General features: G+C 34.7%; 1 protein-coding gene across 7 annotated transcripts in view; it reads right to left on the minus strand.

Moving 5' to 3' along the window:
- LOC143380953 (cytochrome P450 2C18-like) overlaps positions 1-19,595 on the minus strand; it is a 39,770-nt gene extending 20,175 nt beyond the window's left edge. For 2 of the 7 annotated variants that reach the window (XM_076834127.1, XM_076834130.1), the window contains exons 1-5: positions 19,428-19,595; positions 12,366-12,528; positions 12,054-12,203; positions 7,941-8,101; positions 4,479-4,655 (exon numbers count right to left, since the gene is read on the minus strand). In XM_076834127.1, the coding sequence (XP_076690242.1) occupies positions 4,479-4,655; positions 7,941-8,101; positions 12,054-12,203; positions 12,366-12,528; positions 19,428-19,595 (819 nt within the window). Of the gene's footprint in view, positions 1-3,021; positions 3,034-4,478; positions 4,656-7,940; positions 8,102-12,053; positions 12,204-12,365; positions 12,529-19,427 lie in introns of all 7 variants that reach the window. The other 5 variants (XM_076834129.1, XM_076834131.1, XM_076834134.1 and 2 more) reach the window with 5 other exon arrangements.
- Positions 19,596-21,591: the final 1,996 nt, after the last annotated feature.

The raw sequence follows: 21,591 nt of genomic DNA on the forward strand, positions 1-21,591 counted from the left end.
ACCAACGCCAAGTCATATTGTTATGAAGATATCCAATATACAGAACAAAGAGAAAATATTTAAAGCTACAAGAGAAAGGAGGCAGATTACATTCAGGGGTAAACCAATAAGGTTAACAACGGATTTTTCATCACAGACGCTGAAAGCGAGAAGATCCTGTAACAACGTATTTCAAACACTGAAAGACAATGGATGCCAACCAAGAATTCTGTATCTAGCAAAATTAAGCTTCAGGTATGACAACAAAATAAAAATCTTTCATGATAAACAAAAGCTAAAAGAATTTGCAGCCAGAAAACCAGCATTGCAAAGCGTCTTGAGCAAAACACTACACGAGGAAGAAATGAAAAACAATAACCAAAACCATCAGTGGGAAGTGCCTCGGTAAAGACAGAGGATGGGGGAAAAGCTAATCATGGAGAAACAAACTATATTAAAAAAAAAAAGATAAATAATCAAACATGGCTGGAAGTACAAAACATATATCAATAGTAACTCTAAACGTTAATGGTTTAAACTCTCCAATAAAGCGACATAGGCTGGTAACATGGATTAAAAAAACAAATCCAACATTATGCTGCCTCCAGGAGACACATCTGATTGGAAAAGACATACAGAGGCTGAAGGTGAAAGGTTGGGAAAAAATATACCACGCACATGGTCCTTGTAAGCAAGCAGGGGTGGCCATCCTCATATCGAATAAAATCGACTTCAAGACTAAGTTAATCAAAAGGGATAAGGAAGGACATTATATACTGTTAAAAGGAACCATTCACCAACAAGATATAACAATTATCAATATTTATGCACCAAATAATGGTGCTGCGACGTTCATAAAACAAATTCTCCTCAAGTTCAAGAATCAAATAGACCACAACATAATAATTAATAATTATGGGTGACTCAACACACCTCTCTCACCATTGGACAGATCCTCCAAACAAAAGTTGAATAAAGAAACTATAGAACTCAATATCACAATCAATAACCTAGACTTAACTGACATATATAGAATATATCAACCATCATCAAGTGGATATATTTTTTTCTCAGCAGCACATGGATCCTTCTCAAAAATAGACCATATATTATGCCATAGGGCAAACCTCAGTAAATACAAAGGGGTGGAGATAATACCATGCATTTTATCTGATCGTAATGGAATGAAACTGGAAATCAATGATAGAAGAAGGAAGGAAAAATCCTACATCACATGGAAAATGAACAATATGTTACTGAATGATCAATGGGTTACAGAAGACATAAAGGAGGAAATCAAAAAATTCTTAGAGATAAATGAAAATACAGACACAACATATCGGAATCTATGGGACACAATGAAAGCAGTTTTAACAGGGAAATTTATCGCCTGGAGGTCATTCCTCAAAAAAAGGAAAAACCAACAAATACATGAGCTCACACTTCATCTCAAAGCCCTAGAAAAAGAAGAGCAAAACAATAGCAAATGTAGCAGAAGGCAAGAAATAAGTAAAATCAGAGTGGAAATCAACAAAATTGAAACAAAAGAAACTATTGAAAAAATTAACAAAACTAAAAGTTGGTTCTTCGAAAAAATAAACAAGATTGACAGACCCTTAGCCATGCTAACGAAGAGAAGAAGAGAGAGAACTCAAATTACTAACATATGGGATGAAAAAGGCAATATCACAACAGATGCTACAGAAATACAGAATACAATTAGAAATTATTTTGAAAATCCATATTCCAATAAAATAGAAGATAGTGAAGACATTGATAAATTTCTTAAGTCATATCATCTGCCCAGACTGAGTGAGGAGGATACACACAATTTGAACAGACCAATATCAATGGATGAAATAGAAGAAGCAATCAAAAGACTACCAACCAAGAAAAGCCCAGGACTGGATGGGTATACAGCAGAGTTTTACAAAACCTTTAAAGAAGAATTAATACCAATACTTTTCAAGTTATTTCAGGAAATAGAAAAAGAGGGAGCTCTTCCAAATTCATTCTATGAGGCCAACATCACCCTGATTCTGAAACCAGACAAAGACACCTCAAAGAAAGAAAACTACAGACCAATATCTCTGATGAACCTAGATGCAAAAATCCTCAATAAAATTCTGGCGAATCGGATACAAGGGCACATCAAAAAAAATGTGCACCATGATCAAGTAGGATTCATCCCTGGGATGCAAGGCTGGTTCAATATACAGAAATCAATAAATGTTATTCACCACATCAATAGACTTAAAGATAAGAACCATATGATCATCTCGATAGATGCAGAAAAAGCATTCGACAAAGTACAGCATCCCTTTATGTTTAAAACATTAGAAAAACTAGGGATAACAGGAACTTACTTCAACATTGTAAAAGCTATCTATGCTAAGCCTCAGGCTAGCATCATTCTAAATGGAGAAAAATTGAAGGCATTCCCTCTAAAATCTGGAACAAGACAGGGATGCCCTCTATCACCACTTCTATTCAATATAGTTCTCGAAACACTGGCCAGAGCAATTAGACAGACGAAAGAAATTAAAGGCATAAAAATAGGAAAAGAAGAACTTAAATTATCACTATTTGCAGATGACATGATTCTATACCTAGCAGACCCAAAAGGGTCTACAAAAAAAACTACTAGAACTAATAAATGAATTCAGCAAAGTGGCAGGATATAAAATCAACATGCATAAAGCAAAGGCATTTCTGTACATCAGCGACAAAACTTCAGAAACGGAAATGAGGAAAAACACTCCATTCACATATCCTCAAAAAAAAATAAAATATTTGGGAATCAACCTAACAAAAGAGGTGAAAGATTTATACAATGAAAACTACAGAACCCTAAAAAGAGAAGTAGAAGAAAATCTTAGAAGATGGAAAAATATACCCTGTTCATGGATAGGCAGAACTAATATCATCAAAATGGCGATATTACCAAAAGTTCTCTATAGGTTTAATGAAATGCCAATCAAAATCAAAATGTTTTGAATAACCAATAAAAAAAGGTTCCTCAAATACTAGGACTGGAACCACAATATGACCCAGCTATACAACTCCTCAGTAATTATCCTAAGGAATTAAATAAGGAAAACAGTTGGGGAAAACCTCATGAAAATCAATGGAAAATCAGTAGAGTAGAAGAAAGGGCTCAGGGGAAGTGAGGAGGTAACAGAAAGGGGAAATACTGAAAAATGATTTTGGCTGAATGACATAGTTATATTGGGTGCCTGTATAAATATGTAACAACAAATCCTACCACAATTTACAACTGTAATCCAGCAATAAAAATAAATGGAAAAAAAAGAAACAAAAAGAAATGTTTAAAAACGCACCTATGTATCCACCAACATGGATGGATTCCATGGATGAATAAAGATCATGTGGTATGTATACACAACGAAGTTCCACTCAATCTTAGAGAATAAAATTTCATTTTCAAAGAAACAGATGGAACTAGAGAACACAATGCTAAGTGTGAAAAACCAGACTCAAAAAGTCAAGGTCACATGTTTTCTCTCATATGTGGTAGCTAGAGAGAAAGGGAAACATAAAAGGACATTGTCAAAATGGAAAAAAGACAAAGACAGTAGGTAAAGGGAATGGGGGAGGGAGAAAAGAAAGCAAATGGGAAGTATATGGGAAAGAAACTGATAAATGTGTGCTATGTACATGTGTGACTATATCACAATACATCCCATCCTTACAGATAATTCTAATGTGTAAATAAAAACCTTTAGAAAACATGACCATACAGAAGTAATGACTGAAAGATGGTAGAATAGGACGGTCCAGGTATAAGTCCTTCCAGAGAAGCAAATATCGACTTAGTATGAACTGTCTGAAGCAACTGTTTTGAAACTCTGGAACCGAGCTGAAAACTATGTTATCAAGGGAAATATTTGATTAAGAAAATTTCTTATAAATCTCAGTGTCTCACGAACCAGCTACTCTTCCCCATAGAGCAGCACCCACTGCAGGCAGCTGTGAGGATACTGGATTACATTCCCTGTTGCATCTAGTTGACCTTAGAATGGGCAACAGGGATCGTGTCCTACAAAAACCACCTTTGTATGTTTTGGTCACCTTATCTGGATCACTAAGGAGCCATTACACAGGCTTTTCCACTCTCCCCAAAACTGAGTAAGGAACAATTATTTCAATTCACATTTTGTGGTGCCAATTTTATATTTTCTAGCTTGTCTATAATTATTTTCTTTTCACCTGAGGTGTGGATTTTGTCTTTCATCAGGTAGATTATTAGTATCTATAGATACTAATTAGTATCTATAGATAGGATTCATGTATTCTAGCTATTTAACAATTTATTTTTAATTCTTCTGTGATGCATATCTATAAAAACAAGATATGCTTAAAGTGCTTGTCAACAATGTCTTGCCTGACCACTGAACGAGCCCCAGTAACCATACATTAATCAATTAAACACAAAATGTAGAAGCAATCAGATATATGAGCTGTTGTTCACATTCTACCTCTTCCATTTTAATCAAGAAATAGTCAATGAAGTCCTGAGGATTGTTCATATCTAGAGATTCTTGGTGTTCTTTTATTTTCTCCAAAAAATACTGTTTTATGTCAGCAGCATTCTTAAGTAACGTTTTATGGCTCCCTGGGAAATAATCAATGAGAGCAGGAAAAGTGTTGCAGACCTACAAAATAAAAATATTTTTTTATTAGAAACAGATAAGAAAAAGATGAATATTATGACTAGTGCATCTCAGAAACTATAACTTTAACAATTAAAATAAATGGTTTCCACCTTAAGGCAGAAGTTTTCACTGTACATATATACTAATACCCAAGCTTGAAGAAAGACTTAAGGGGCACAACTATGACCAGGGGATCAGAAATGATAACCTTTTCTATATTCATCCATCATCTTTAGATATAAAAATAAGTTTATATAAATTCTCTCCACTTTCAATCTAATCTTTCTGTACAATCTGGAAATATAGCTTGATATGAATTACCATGATTGATGCTTTGTAGATGAGAATAGAATTTCAGAGAGTTTCGGTAATCAGGGAAAGAGTACAATGCTTGGTGATTATGAATTATGCTCAGTAGAGAGAAGCCAACAGGGGGAGGCTCAGGGGAAGTGGTGGGGACTGAATTAGAACAAATTTTTCTATCATTCTATAATTATGTCAAAAGGAATCTTTTTGTTATATATAACTAAAAAGAACTAATAAAAAATCCTAAAAAACGAAAAAGAGAGTACAATGCTGCTCTCTGCTTTTCCTTATATGATGCAACCTCAGAAATGGAGTAAATACTAGAGAATGCAGAAGGTTTTGAAAATACTGTGAAATGCAGCCGGGCATGCTATGGATGAAGTAACCACGCACAAGAGTAGTAAGTAGAATTCCGAAGATCTCACAATTAACTTTTATGAAGAATACAGAACCTGCCAGCTAAGCATAAGGTAAAAATGTTTGTTGAGGGCTATGCACGCGGAAATGCCATCATTTCATTAACTTAACCCTATTACCTTGTCAGGTCAGATGCCATCCGAAGTGTTGTTATGGTTTAGATGAGGGGTGTCCCCCATGATATCATGTGCGAGAAAATACAAGAGAGTTTAGAAATGAAATAATTGAGTAATGAGAGCCTTAACTTAGCCAGTGCACTAATCCACTTACCGGGATTAAGCTGGTGGTAACTTTAGGCAGGTTGTGGCTGGAGGGGGTGGACCACTGGCAGGTGTGTCTTCGCATATTTTGTTCATGGTGAGTGGGGTCCCTTTGCTTACTGGACCAATGCCCTTTGCTAATTTACCTACCACACCTTTCTGCTATTATGTGGTGCTCACCTCAGGCCCCAAAGAATGGAGCCAAACATCTATAGATTGAGACCTTTAAAATTGTGAGCTCCAAGAAATTTTCCGACCTCTCCATTGTTCTTTTCAGGTCTTTTAGTCACAGATATGATAAAGATGACTAAAACAAGCATCTAAAACTTCTACCCAGTTGTTTCCATGAAATATCTATGCTCCCATTTCCCCTCCTTAATATCCTACATGAAGGAATTTCTTTTGTGTGTATGTGTGTGTGCATATCTACAGTTCATTTTTTTATTGTTGTTTTTAGTTATACATGATAATAGAATTCATTTTGACAGAATTATAACAGCATGGAATATGATTTAATCTAATCCAGTTCTCAGTACTTCTCCTCTTCCTCCCTTCATCCCACCACTATTCCCTTCCCTCTACTATTCTGACCTTTCTGCTATTTACTTACAGTTTTTTTTTTAGATTATTGTCTTGCGTATTTATATAATGATGAGATTCACTGTGGTATATCTTTATGTGTACATAGGAATATTAGAAAAGATTCATTCCATTGTCTTTAACTATCCATTTACTCCTCCCTTTCCTTCATTACCCTTCATCTACTCCACTAATTGTTTTCCTGTTCTTTTTCTTTTATTTGATCCACTTTATTTTGGATTAGCTTTTACATATCAAAGAAAACATTTGACCTTTGGTTTTCTGGGACTGACTTATTTCACTTAGCATGATAGTGTCCAGATCCATCCATTTACTGGCAAATGCCATAAAGTCATTCTTTTGTGTGGCTAATGTCCACTGTGTATATATACCACATTTTTTTATCCATTCATCTGTTGAAGGGTAGCTAGGTTGGCTCTGTAGCTCAGTTTTTTTAATTGTGAATTGTGCTTCAATGACCATTTTTGTAGCTGTATTACTATAGTGTGCTGATATCAAATCATTTATATATATGGAGGAATAGGAAAACTGGGTAAAATGGCTGTTCCATTCCTAGTTTTCTGAGGAATCTCTATACTGCTTTTCTGAGTGGTGGCAACAATTTGCAGTCCCTCCAACAAAGTATCAGTGTACCCTTTTCTCCACATATTTACCAACATTTATTGGTATGTATATTCTTGATAATTGCCATTCTGACTAGAGTAAGATGAAATCTCAGTGTAGTTTTACTCTGTATTTCTCTAATTGCTAGAGATGTTGAACATGTTTTCATATATTTGTTGAGCATTCATCCTTCTTCCTTGGAATAGTGTCTGTTTAGTTCCTTTGCCCACTTATTTACTGGGTTATTTGATAATTTGGTGTTAAGTTTTTTGAGTTCTTTGTATATCCTGGCATTAATGCTCTGATGTGCAGGTAGCAAAGATTTTCTCCCATTCTGTAAGGACTCTCTCACATTCTTGATTGTTTCCTTTGCTGTGAAGGAGTTTTTAGTTTGATACCATCCCATTTATTGATTCTAGGTTTTATATATTATGCTTTAGGAGCTTTGTTGAAGACATTAGTTCATAAGCCAACATGATAGAGCTGGGCCTACTTTTTTTCTAGTAGGTACAGGGGTCTGGTTTAATATCTAGGTCCTTGATCCACTTTGAGTTGAGATTTTTGCTGGGTGAGAGATAGGGGTTCAATTTAATTCTGTCACATATGGATTTCCAGTTTCCCCAGCACCATTTGTTAAAAAGGCTATCTTTTCTCCAACATGTTTTGGATCCTTTGTCAAGAATCAAATAACTGTACTTGTGCCAAGGAACGTGATGACATTTCTAAGTGGTGATTGGAGTGCCACCCTTGTGAATGATGAGTTCTCCACAGAGGTCTGGGTGTCCACTGAGTGCCATGACCTTCCTCAATTGCAGTCACAAAGTACTTTATAAATATTAGGCTTTATGGGGTATTAGGAAAAGCACTGGCCAGAAAGCCAATAGGTTTGCATGTCATCTCTACATGTGGACATTCATTTTCCTGTGCATAAAGTGAAGGATTCAGTCATATTTTCCTTATGCTCACTACATGACACCAAACTCTGGGTTAAGACTGTGGTATCTAGACTCACTTCTGCTTGAACCACTAGAATTTTTGACTTGTCAAAGTAAAGAACATATATGTTTTCTCAGGAAGAAGGGGTAGGATATTGTCTCACCTGGATCCATGGGGAGCTCAGAATAGCCACATTTTCATTTAATTTCCGCATTAGGTTTAGAAAATGCTGATCTTTATAATGAAAACGATTATGGAAGATAATGGAGAAGATCACATTGCAGGGAGCACAGCTCAGGAGAAAAGTGGGATCACAGGGTGAGGCTAAAGAAGTGGAAACATTAAAAATTAACATTAAAAATACAAAAAAGTATTTCTCTTTGAGATAACAGGGAAAGGTAATTGTAGAAACCCTAAGCAATATCTATCTAGAAATTCCCTTGATATGAAAATATTCAGCATGCTAAAACTCATTATCAATTTTGCTATAATCTTCAATTGAATTTTACCTTCTATCCAATTTGATAATGGTTTTCCTAATGCTCCGTTCAAATCCACTGTGTTTTTAAGCTATTCCAATCCAAAGAAACACGTATTTTGGAAAACATTTTAAAAGATCGCTTTAAAAACCTCTATTAATTCAATTTCAGTGTAGAATCATATTTGCCATTAAACCTGTAGATAATTAGGAATTATGTAGAAAGGAAAAGAATTAGGAACATTCACATATGTGGGGTGTGTGTGTGTGTGTGTGTGTGTATGTGTGTATACACCATTGAAAGATTTATGTGTAAAACCAGCAGAGGTAAAGACTAAACAGAGAGTAACTATGTACAATTTTGTATATTTGTGGAACAAATGAATACAAACAGAAAATATACAAATTTTCCTAGGAAAAAAGGCAAATATACATAAACAATGAAAATAAAATGAGAAATTTTTATATTAAAGTAAATTCAAGGTAACACAGAAGTTAAGTTCATAAAGTGAAATGTGTTTCTTTCTTCATTTGAAAGACAGGGAAAAAAAAAAGAGGGAATTTTCCCCACCTTATGAAATAGAGTGATCATTTTCAATTACCTCAAAATCTAATCTCTTTGGCAATCCTGCCTCTTATGATCTTTGGATAATTTCTCTGAATCACAATCACCAATAGAACCAAATAGTTTAGTTAATTTTAATACTGGCCCATCATATTACTCAATTCTGTCATTTTATGAGCAAAGAAATTAAAAGTAGTAAAAATTAAAGTAGAAAAATGTTCATTTCATGGAACTCTCTAAAAAGGAAATTAAAATTAGTTGATCAATAAATTTCATTTTTTTAAAAAACTATCTGAATCCAAAACTATGGATTTGTTTACTTTATTAAAAAAACAGTTAACCAAGGAAGTGAAAAACCTCTACAATGGACTTTTACAAAAAAAAAAAAAAAAAACTGATGAAAGAAATTAACGAACACACAAATGAATAAATGCCCAATGTTCAGAAACTGGAGAATTAATATTATTAAAAAAAATCATATTATCCAAATCAGTTTTCTGGCTCAATTCAATTTCCGTGATAATACCAAAGACATTTTTCACAGAACTAGAAAAAAAAATCCTAAAATCCATGTGGAAGCACAAAAGAACCCAAACAGTCAAGACAATTTTGAGCAAAGGAGCAACACTAGAGACAGGACAATGCCTGGCTTCAAGTCATGCTAAAGAACCACCATAAGAAAAAAACAGGCAAATAGACAGTGAAAGAGAATGGAGATCCATAGCGGGAAAAACAGGTATCTTCAATCAACTGATTTTCCACAAAGTTACTGGACAAAGGAGAGCCTTTCCAATAAATGTAGCATGCACAAGATTGCCACTTGATCCTTCTCACTCACCTGTACAAAATTCAACTTAAAATGGCTCAGAGACTCTACTGAAAGACCTGAAACCCTAAACAAACTGGAAGAAAATATAACATAGTGGAAACACCTCAACATGGATACAAGTTATGATTATTTTGTATATGATCCTAAAAGCAAAAATAGGCAAGTAGAATACATCAAACTGAAAAGTTCCTACATAACAGTCAATAGACTGAGGAGACATCCTACAGAATGGGAGATAATATTTGTCAATTATTCATCTCACAAAGGATTAAAATTGATAATACATAAGAAAACAAACAAAGAAACCCCAAGTAATACAATTAAAAATGGGCAAATAGGGCTGGGGCTGGGGCTGGGGCTCAGCAGTACCACCCTTGCCTGGCATGCATGAGGCCCTGGGCTCAACCATTAGCACCACATATAAATAAATGAAATAAAGGTCTATCAACAACTAAAAAGAATGTTTAAAGAAAAATGGATAAATAATCTTAGTAGGCACTTTCAATAGAAGAAATACAACTGAATAATAAATACATTTTAAAAATGCTCAATAATATTAAGCTACCAGGCAAATGCAAATCAAAACTACCAAGAGATATCATTTTACCCTGGTTAGAATGGCAATCATCAAAACATGAAAATGAAAATCAGAAACACAAATTACCACCACTACCACCACAACAACCAATAACAAACGTTGGAGAGGTGTGCAGAAAAAGAACACATATACCTGTTGGTGGGAATGTATATTAGGATAGCCATTATAAAAACACAGTATGGAGTTTCCTTATACTTTTTTCCTATTTGTGGCACATAGATGAAAGAAATGAAATCAAGACACAACATACATTGCTGCATGTTCAGGATAACTATAACACTATTCATAATAATTTAGATATCATATTAAATTAAGTGCTTATCAACAGAATAGTGACTAAAGATGCTCTGTTACATACACAATGTATTTGTATTCAGTCATAAAGAAGAAATAAATCTTGTCATTTGCAGCAAAGAAGAGAGAACTTGGGGACTTTATGTTAAGTAAGAGGTCAGAAACAGAAAGTCAAGTATTTCATGGTCTCTCTCATATGTGAAAGCTAAAATAAATATGACCCTGAAAGTAGAAGAGTGATTACTGGAGATGGGAAAGAGTGTGTGCTTGTGGTGAGTAGGGCAGAATGATTGAGAGGATGGAATTTAAACAGTATATGTTCATACATATGTGGGAATACCATAGTGACTTTCATTAACATGGACTGATTTTATGTTCATAATAAATACAATAGAATAATTTTAAATAAAAAAATAAAAAATAATAATGCAAAGAAAGCATAGAGCATTGGGTAAGAGCAAAGCTTTCAGGTTATCTACTCCTCCATCAGGCTCTGTAAATGTTCCAGGGTTCAAAAGTTTTCAGAACAAAGGTTTCTTTCAGTTATAGAGTTGGAGGGTAATTAGGGAAAACTGGGAATTTCTTTTGTATGTTATTCACTGGTACAGTCTGATTTTTGGTCTTTCTTTCTTTCTTTCTTTCTTTCTTTCTTTCTTTCTTTCTTTTTCTTTCTTTCTTTCTTTCTTTTTTTTTTTTGTTAATTTGAAAGACAAATTTAAAAACAGAACAATCTGAATCCAAACTGAAAATCAGAGACACTGTGAAAAACACTTGGGTCAGTAAAAAAGACAGGAGAGGTAAGTATTTAGTGTAATCATAAGTATTGAGAATTTCTGTAGGGATTCTGGCTGTGGAAATGTACAGAGAAGCATTTCCCTGGTGAGCAAACACCCAGAGGGTAACAGGTACTCTGTTTCCCACCCTTAGAATGCCCTGCAGTTTCTCCTAGGAACTAGTAAAATAACTGTATCCATATGCAATGTCTAGCTGCTATAGCAATGCCCTACTTGAAAGGGCTCTGTGCTAGAGTCTTATCAGCCTCAACCTTGATCCTTGGCACATAGCTTCTGGGAATAAAGGAATCTGCTTGCTAGAAAACGACAATGTTTCCTCAAGCTAAGGTGCTCCTGGATTGGCCTGCCTAACAGTAACTTCAGAAAATGGATTTTCTTGAGAGTTTCACAAATCTTCTGACATTGTATATTATGACTGTAGAATGTAACTGCAGTATAAGCAAGCTTACTGATACACTAAACGATAATGTAGTTGTGGTACTAATGACCTAATGTAACCTATTGGTATAAATAAACGTGGTCGCTTGGACAAACAGCCATTTTTTTTCCTGCCTCTATATCTTGTCTCTGTGTCTTATTATTATTTTCCTTACAACTCTCCAGGAGATGTGACAATAAATGTAAAACCAGAGATTAGTATAATTACTAGGTACTGGCCTTGGAAGAAACCATGAGTGAAGTCAGAAACCAAAAGAGACTGATATAACAAATCACTCACACTCGGTTTTCCTCAACTCCTCCACAAGGCAACGGGCTTCCTCTTGAATTCGGTCTTCAATGCTCCTCTTCCCCATCCCAAAATTCTTCAGAGTCATGACTGAGAAGCGCCTCATCACTTTCCATCTGTTTCCAGTAGTTAAAAGGATTCCTAAATGAAAGGGAGCAGAATCTAGGAGGATATCCCAGGCAAGGTAGAGGAAGTTGATAGGTGGCACCCACAGAAATGGTCAAGCTCAACCTGGCTTTCTCTTTTATATTTTCCTCCTCCCCATGACCATTGCTCACCCACCTCACATGCATGCACACTTACCAAGTCCTTTAGTAACTCTCTCAATCATAGGGAAACTGCCTCTTCCAGAAAATACTTCCCCATGATCAATCAGGGCTTCCTTCACAGCTTCATATCCATGCAACACCACAGTGGGCCTCGTACCAAAATATACAGTGAACACAGGGCCATAGGCTTTTGACAACTGGAAAAGAGAAAGAAAGTGCAGATATTAGCTGAAGAAGATAAGCATTTGATCTTCATGTTCAGAATGATTCATACTGTTATTTGGTTTATTCTCATTATATCTGTTATATTTTATTGTGTCAGATGAATCTTCAAATATTTTTGAATTGTGTTCCCAAATGTAATGGAAATCATAGCTGTCACTTATTGATGGTCTACAATGTACCACCATAGTGAATCCTCACATCAATGCATCTAGAGGACTTATTTGTTCTGTTTTACATGCAAAGGAAATGCAGTAGAGAGTTATAAATTTATTTGTGGTGTGCCATGTCTAATAAACAGAAGAACCAAATCTGAACATTTATTTTTCAACTTCTGGAGTATAACAATTTATCAGTCCCCAGTGCTTATTCATCTTTGCACTAACACCCAGGTGATTAGCAGGGCTTGTGGCATTGAGATTTTGATTGAGTAAACTCATGATGAGAACTGGAAGTCTATAGTTTTAAAAGTGACTCCAGATGATCTTAAGACTCATAGGTTGAAACCACAGCTATCACTAACACAGCAAGAGAGTGAATACCAGGGAGGCAGCACCAGGCCATGCAGCATCTCATGGAAGAACAATTTCTCTCACCTGGCAGCTATTCATGGGGTACAGACTTAAGCTTTGTGAAAAACCCACAAGGATTCTGTTAACACCCAGTGGACCCTGAATGGTTAATTCTTTCTTTCCTTCACTATCTTATGCTAGTTCTCAGCCCACAGGTTTTTTTTTTTCCATTAATGGCTTTATTGAGGTTCCATTAAAAATTAAAAAGTGTATACATTTAGACTATAAAATTATATTTAGATTTATGTAGACATTGCAAATTGATCATATATATATATATATATATATATATATAAATAATCACCTCAGTGTTAGCATTTTCATGTGTGTGGGGTGAAAACCTGTCAGTTAATTTCAGGTGTAACATGCATTATTATTTACTGCAGTTAGTATGCTGTGTCTTAGGTCTCTAATGCTTATTCACCTTGTAACTGAATGTTGCACCCTTGGACCAACATCTCATCTTTTCTCTCACCTCCCAGCCCCCAATTAACCACCCTCCTAGTCTCTATCACTATGAGTTTGAGGCTTTTTGCTTTGTTTTGTAAGATTCCACATATAAGTGAGATCATATAGTGAAGGACTTTCTGTGTGGCTCCTTCCCTCATCATAAAAGCCTCTAGGCTCATTTCATGTTGGGATAATTAACAGGCGATCCTTTTATAAGACTTAATAAGATTCTATTTTATATAAAAATACATTTGATTCATGCATTCAGCCACTAGTGGATGCTTAGGTTGGTGTCATTTCTTAACTATTGCAGATAATGCTGTAATAAATATGGAGTGTGAACGCCTTTTGAACATACTGATTTCATCTCTTTGCATATATATTAAGAAGTGGGCTATTGGATCAAATGGTAGCTCTATATATCAATATTTTAAGGAAACTGAAAACACAATCATTTCCGTAATGGCTGTATCAATTCATATTCCCACCACTGCTGCACAAGATTTTCCTCTTCTCTACATCTTGGCTAACCCTTGCTATGTATTGACTTGATCGATATTTGAAGATTCATTTGACACAATAAATATAATGAGAATAAACTGAATAATAGTCTGAATCATTCTGAACATGTAGATCAAATGCTGAGGTGTGAGGTGATATCTCCTAATATATTTTATTCACCTTGTTCACTGATAGGACTAAAAGGACCCAACCAGAAAAACTATAGAGGAGATATTTTATTTGAGAGCTCACAATTCAGAGGTCTTAGTTCATAAAAGGCCCACACATTCCTTAGGGCCTAAGGTGAAGCAGAGCATCATGGTGGAAGTGTGTCACTGAGGGAAAAACAGCTCACATGGTAATCAGGACGGGGGGAGAAAGAGAGAGAGAGAGAGAGAGAGAGAGAGAGAGAGAGAGAGAGAGAATCTCCTCTTGCCAAATACAAATATATACCCTACATTCATGCCCCCAATGTACCACTTCCTCCAGCCACACCCCACCAGCCTTCAGCTACCACTCAGTTATTCCCATCAGGGAGTAATTAACTGATTAGTTTAAGGCTATAACCCAATTATTTCTTTTCCAAACCTTCTTACATTGTCTCACACATAAGCTTGTGAGGGATGTTTTACATCCAAACCATAACATTGTGGTTTTGAATTGCATTTTCCTGATGATAAGTGATGTGGGCATATTTTCAAATCCTCTTGAAAATTTGCATGATTTTTGGAAAAATATCTAGTCATATTGTTTTTAGTCCTTGAAACTTTAGCTAGAGCAATTAGACAAAAGAAATTAAAGGGATTCAAATAAGAAAAGAAGAACTCAAGTTATCACTATTTGCCAATGACATGATTCTATACTTAGAGGATCAAAAAAAATCCACCAGAAAAATTCTAGATTTAATAAATGAATTTGGCAAAGTAGCAGGATATAAAATCAATACCCATAAGTATAATGCATTTCTATATATCACTGGTAAAGCCTCTGAAAGAGAAATTAGAAAAACCATCCCATTCACACTAGCCTCAAAAAATAAGAAAACACTGGGAATCAATTTAAGAAAAGAGGTGAAAGATCTCTACAAGGAAAACTACAGAACACTAAAGAAAGAAATCAAAGAAGACCTTAGAAAACAGAAAGATCTCCCATGTTCTTGAATAGGCAGAATTAATGTTACCAAATTGCTGTACTACCAAAAGTGCTATACAGATTAATGCAGTACCAATTAAAATCCCAGTGTACCACATAGAAGTAAAAAAATCAATCATGAAATTCATTTGGAAAAATAAGAGACTCAGAATAGCCAAAGCAATCTTTAGCAAGAAGGGTGAAGCAGAACACATCACAATACCAGACATTAAACTATACTACAGAGCCATAGTAATAAAAACAGCATGTTATTAGAGCCAAAACAGACATGTAGACCAAGGGTGCACAATAGAAGACACAGAGACAAACCCACATAAATACAGTTATCTCATACTAGACAAAGGGACCCAAAACACACATTGGAGAAAAGATAGCCTCTTCAACAAATGGTGCTGGGAAAAACTGGAAATCCTTATGTAGCAAAATAAAATTAAACCAAACCTTGCAAGTGAGCTTGTAGGGAATGCTTCTCTTCTAAACCATAACATTGTGGTTTTGAATTGCATTTTCCTGATGACAAGTGATGTGAACATCTTTTCATATCCTATTGGCAATTTGAATGCTTTTTTGGAAAAATATATATTTATATTCTTTGTCCATTTTATATTAGTAGATTTTAGTTAAAAACATTACTGTGGCCCCTTTTTAAAATTTAAGTACTAGTGCTCATTTTGATATAATTCTGCAAGCATGGAATATAATATTGTTTCTCTTTTTCCTCCCTTGTCCCTAACCCTTAAACCTTTCCTCTACTCTACTAATATTTCTTCTATCATTTTTAGCGCTTTTTTCAAATTAGAGCCTTGTGAATACACACAAAAGTAGATTCATTATAATATATTTATATGTGTAGTATATTCATATGTGAATTTTGTCAAATTCATTGCACAGTTCTTCATTTTTGCCATCCCTTCTCTCTCCCTTCAATTCCTTTTTCTATTTCACTAATTTCTATTTTTGTGGAATCTACCCTTTTAATTTTTGCCCATTATTTTTGTTTAGCTTTTGCATATCAGAGAAAACATTTGATCCTTCACTCTCTGGATCTGGCCTATTTCATTTAGCATGTGGCCTCCAGTTTAACTTGTTTTCCATCTTGCCCATTTTTAATAAGGTTATTTGTGAAGCTTTTTTTTTAGTTTAATTTTGTTTTGATTTTTATTTTTTAGTTTCTTATACATTTGGATACTATATTCTCCCTTCTATAGGGTCTTTTCTTTTTGTAGATTGCTTCATTTGGTATGCAGAAATGTTTTCAGAATGATTGAGTTTCACTTTTGTATTTATATTTTTGCATGTGCTTTTGGTGTAAAATAAAAAAAGTAAAATAAAACCATATTAAAATAACACTTTAAAAAAAGAAAAAAAAAACAAGAATGCCAGATACTGTGGGGTTTAGGCCCAAGAGGGAGGGATGGGGCAAATTTGATGCATGGGTACTCAGATTTAGATTGCAAAAATAAGTCCTGGGATTTTGTTGTGCGGTAGGGTGATGATAGATAATGTACTGCTCATTTTGAAACAGCTAGAAGAAAGAACTTCAAGTATTTTTTTCACTAATAAATGATAAATATTTCAGGCAATAGGTACTTTTATGTTAATTTGAACATTACACAAGATACACAGATATCAAAACATGAAATGGTGGCTCATAAATATGCATGATTCTTATGTGAAAATTAAAAAGGGATTGTAAACAAAGCATTGCTAGATCAAGATTATAGAACATCTTCTCCATGTTTTCTTCTAGTGATTTTATAGTTTCAGGTCTTCCATTTGTCTTAAATCTATTTTGAATTGATTTTTGTGGGTATGTTAGAAATGAGTCTAGTTTGTTTTTTGCATGTGTATGTAGTTTTCCAAATGTCATTCAGCAAAGAGACTATCCTTCCCCCTGGCCCTTTTGTGTATAATTAATAGGTGTATTTCCTAGATTCTTCATGGAATCCATGGGTGTATGTATCTTCTTTATGCCTACACTGCCATGTTTTGTTTACTGTAACTATGTACATATATTGAAGCCCAGATTTCTTACCTAAGATACCATTTGTTATTCAGAATCTTTTGAGGTTCTATGCAAATTTTAAGACTTGGTAAATTTTTGTGAAATATACTATTGGATTTTTCATAGGGATTGCATTGAATCTGTATATCACCTCAAGTAATTACAGTAATAATTCATCCAATATGTGAACAAGGATTATTTTTTTATGTATTTCTGTCTTCTACAAATTCTTTCATTGATATTTTATATATTTTTATTTTTCACCTTGTTTAAATTTATTACTAAATATTTTATTCTTTCTCATGGTGTTGTAAATGAAATACTTCTTTGAATCTTTACCATTTTGTTGTTAAAAATGTTGCTGAATTTTGTATGTTATTTGTGTATCCTGCTTATTTAGAATTCATTTATTGTTCTAATTGTTTTCAGATAAAGTTTGGAGTTTTCCACAACAGAGACTAATTTGCTTCTTTCTTTGTGATTTCTTGCTTATTTTTTTCTCTTTCTTGCTTATTTTTTCAGTTCTCTGCTGAGTACATGTGGGCATTCCTGTCTTTTCCCTAATTTTGGAGGAATACCTTTCAACTTTCTCTATGGAGCATGATTTTAGATATTGGCCAGTCACACATGGCCATTAGTGTTCTGTAAAAAATTCCTTCTGTACCATGTGTTTTTTAAAGCATCATCATCAAAGAGTATGGAATATGTAAAAGGCTTTTTTGCACCTATTGATATAGGCCTGTGGTGTTTGCCCTTCATTCTGTTAAATTATGTATCACATTTATTAATTTATGTGTGTTGAATCATCCTTGGATGTCAGGGATGAATCCTCCTTGATCACAGTGGATAGATCCCTTTTAACATGCTGGAACACAGAAAACTCTTGATAAAATGGCAGTGTTCTTCCTAGTATTGGAGAAGTTATTTTTGAACTTTTACACCATGGTATTGCTGTGATGGACTCCTAAGTCTCCTGGAACTTTTTTCATTTCTAGTTATTTCTCTTATTGCTTTTCTTGAGCAAAAGGAAATGAAGAATATTGTACTTCACCATCTTACTGACAATCTATCTCATAGTTAGTTTTCTTCAGAGAAACTTAACTTTGATAACTAAAAAATACCTACAAGTCATGCATCAGGTCACTTTTTAAAGAACTAGAGGTGGCAATAAGTGTTACAAGTGTCAAAATAGATACTGAACATTTGCCCTAAGGCTGTGCATCTGTCAATCTCAATAGTGCTATTTCTTGCTCAGTGCTTCCTCTAAGGAGATTTGCAAAGTGAGTGGGTCACTTCAGGTTCACCTAGTAGACATCTTGCTCCCAAACAATAATCGCAACTCAGCCCAGTAACAATGAATTTCACCCCACACATGTTCGAATCAAACCTTAGCCTCAACATTACTTCAATAAATAGAAATGAGGAGGAAAAAAAAAACCCAAATCAACAACTAGACCTCAAAGAGGATCAACCCAGAGGGAGACCTCAGGTCACACCCCTGAACCTACTCAGGTATCAAAAACATGACTATACACCAAAGGACATAAATATAAAATAGAAAGAGGAATCCATCTCAATTGAAAAAAAAGTCCAATACCTCTGAAAACTTAATGAAATAGGCAAAAAAAAAATCTTCCCCTTTAAAACACAATCCCTCAGCAAGGAATCCCACTGATATAAAAGTGGGTGAAATTCCAGAGAAAAATAATAGATAAATGATGATTAAGATGTTCAATAAATTAAAGGAAGCCCTGAGGAATGAATTAGAGAAAACTCAGGGTTAAAAGAGAATTTAAATAAAGAAATAGAGATATTAAAAGGAAACTAGTCAGAACTGTAAAGAAAAGGAAATAAAAATTCACTCAAAATCATCATGAACAAATTAGATTGTACAGAAAATAGAAAATCATAGCAATTGACTATCAAACAATGAAGGGAAGGGGTACTACAATTTTCCCATTTTAATATTTCCATCAAAATATTAAATGTGATTTTTTTAAATCCCAGGGGCATTCTTTACATTACCTCTAACAATGAAAAACTATAAAAAGCAATGGAAACATCAAAATCCACAGAGAGTATTTGTGGTGCAATAAGCTCTTTTAATAATTTGCCAGTGCATATATTTAATTGAAAATGGAGGATTAATTTATTTACAATTCACAACCCACTGGATAAACATCAACATACTTACATTGGTTAAGGATTTGCTGATGTTTTTAACATCTATCTGCAGGATATTCCCAAGAATGGGGAGAGGCATGGGTCCTGGTGGGAGTCTCAGTCTCCCAGATCTCTGTCTCCATAGTGAGAGGAGAAGAATACAGGAGAGACTGATCACCAAGGCCACAACTGGATCCATTGAAACCTTCTTCTTTTACTGAGACAACAGTGAACTTGCAATAAATGTAAAACTTTTATAGTGGTCCCTGTTAATCAGAATGTGTCCTACTGATAGGCTGCTGAGCCAATCAACTAGAAAAGTTGCAATCATTCTGAGTGTACATAGGTCACTTGATAAGGATTAAAACAAACTATTATTTACTCGTGCTCTTTCCAAACCTCTAACCATGAAAATCTAATTCAGCCACTCTGAGTTTCCAGGAATAGGCATTTTAAAACAAACACACAAGCACGCAACCTCTGGTGGTAACGACGTGCAGCTAGGATTTTATCCAAAACATGCTGGATTCTCAGACTAATGACTTGTTGGAAATTCTTGACTTGGGGGAAATCAGTGTATCTCTAAATTTTATATAAAATTATTGAACTTGTGATATTTCATCAAACAACAAGATAGTTTGTCTTTGAAAATCAAGCCTCTTAAATATTTTAAAATGTTGACCTAACATCGCAAGTGACTAAGTATAAACCGGGTAGTACAATTTAAACATTTTGAAATACCAAACATACATCATGACATAACTAAATAAAAGTCTATAACGTTTGCTATTTAGCATCTCAATCCCCTCCCAATCTTGAGGAGCAGAGGACAGAGATTTCTTATTTTTTATTTGGCAAATGGGGAAACAGCGATTCTGTGAGCATGGGGGACCTTCATTCACGCAGCTCACAGGGTCCGAACTGGAATTTGAATGAGCTCCAATGCCCATAATGGGTGCTATGGCTTACATCAGAGCTGCCTCCAAAGCCACCTTAGAAGAGTAAAGCAAACACCACACTGACTCTGTTCCTAGACCAACAAGCTTCCCATCAAATCAATACCCATTATTTCACTCCAAGGATAACTGGGTCATAGATTCCACAAAAGAAAGAGGCACAGAAGAGCTTCTCCCGTTCCATCAGTACAGAGGTAAAACTTACTCGGCAAAACTGAGGAAGAGACAATCTCAACACTATGAAGAAAGACGCTTGAGAAACCATGGCTCTGCCAATCTCTCACCTCTTCCAGATGGGACTGCTTCTCTCGCTGGTTAGTATGTGTTTAGATGTAATGGAATGAAAAATATCAGACCATAAACAATAATACTGGAAACAGAAAAAGAGGCAGATGTTTTAAAGGTAGATAAGAGGCAGATAGTGTTCCAAACAGACTCTCAGCACACAAGAAACAATATGCAAGCTGGTATATGAGACTGTATTTGGAAGTTGTGAATTGCATGTCATTGGATTGATGTAAACTACTAGATCACTAATGGTAATGCTGTACAAATAAATATATTGCATTTGTTTTAAATTGGAGAGCATTGTTATTCACAATATATTTAGTAAGGAAAATTGCTGTGAAGACCCTAGTTACATAATATTTAGTACTCATATATACAAGTATTGTCAAAATTAACATGTAATTTCTCACATATATAACTTTTGATTTTTAAATTACTTTTTCCTTTTATTTATTTATTCATTCTAATTTGTTATCTATGATAACAGGATTCATTCCAATTCATAGTACACATATGGAGCAGGATGCATTTCAATTCATAATACACATATAGAGCACATTTTTCATGTCTGTGTTTGTACACATCGTAGAGTCACACCATTCCTGTCTTCTTACATGTACTTGGGGTAATGATATCCATTTCATTCCACCATCTTTTCTACACCCTTTCGCCCTCTCTTTCCCTCCCTCCCCTTTGCCCTATCTAAAGTTCTTCCATTCCTCCCATGCTTCTCCCCATCCCCATATGGATCAGCATCCTTATATCAGAGAAAACAGTTAGCATTTGTTTGGTTTCTTTTTTTTTTGGCTTACTTCACTTAGCATAACATTCTCCAGCACCATCCATTTACCTGCAAATGCCATGATTGTTTTCTCTTTTAATGCTGAGTAATATTCCATTGTGTATATATACCACAGTTTCTTTATCCAGTATTCTACTGAAGGGTATCTA

The sequence above is a fragment of the Callospermophilus lateralis genome, chromosome 15, assembly GCF_048772815.1.
Source record: "Callospermophilus lateralis isolate mCalLat2 chromosome 15, mCalLat2.hap1, whole genome shotgun sequence".
NCBI lineage: Eukaryota > Metazoa > Chordata > Mammalia > Rodentia > Sciuridae > Callospermophilus > Callospermophilus lateralis.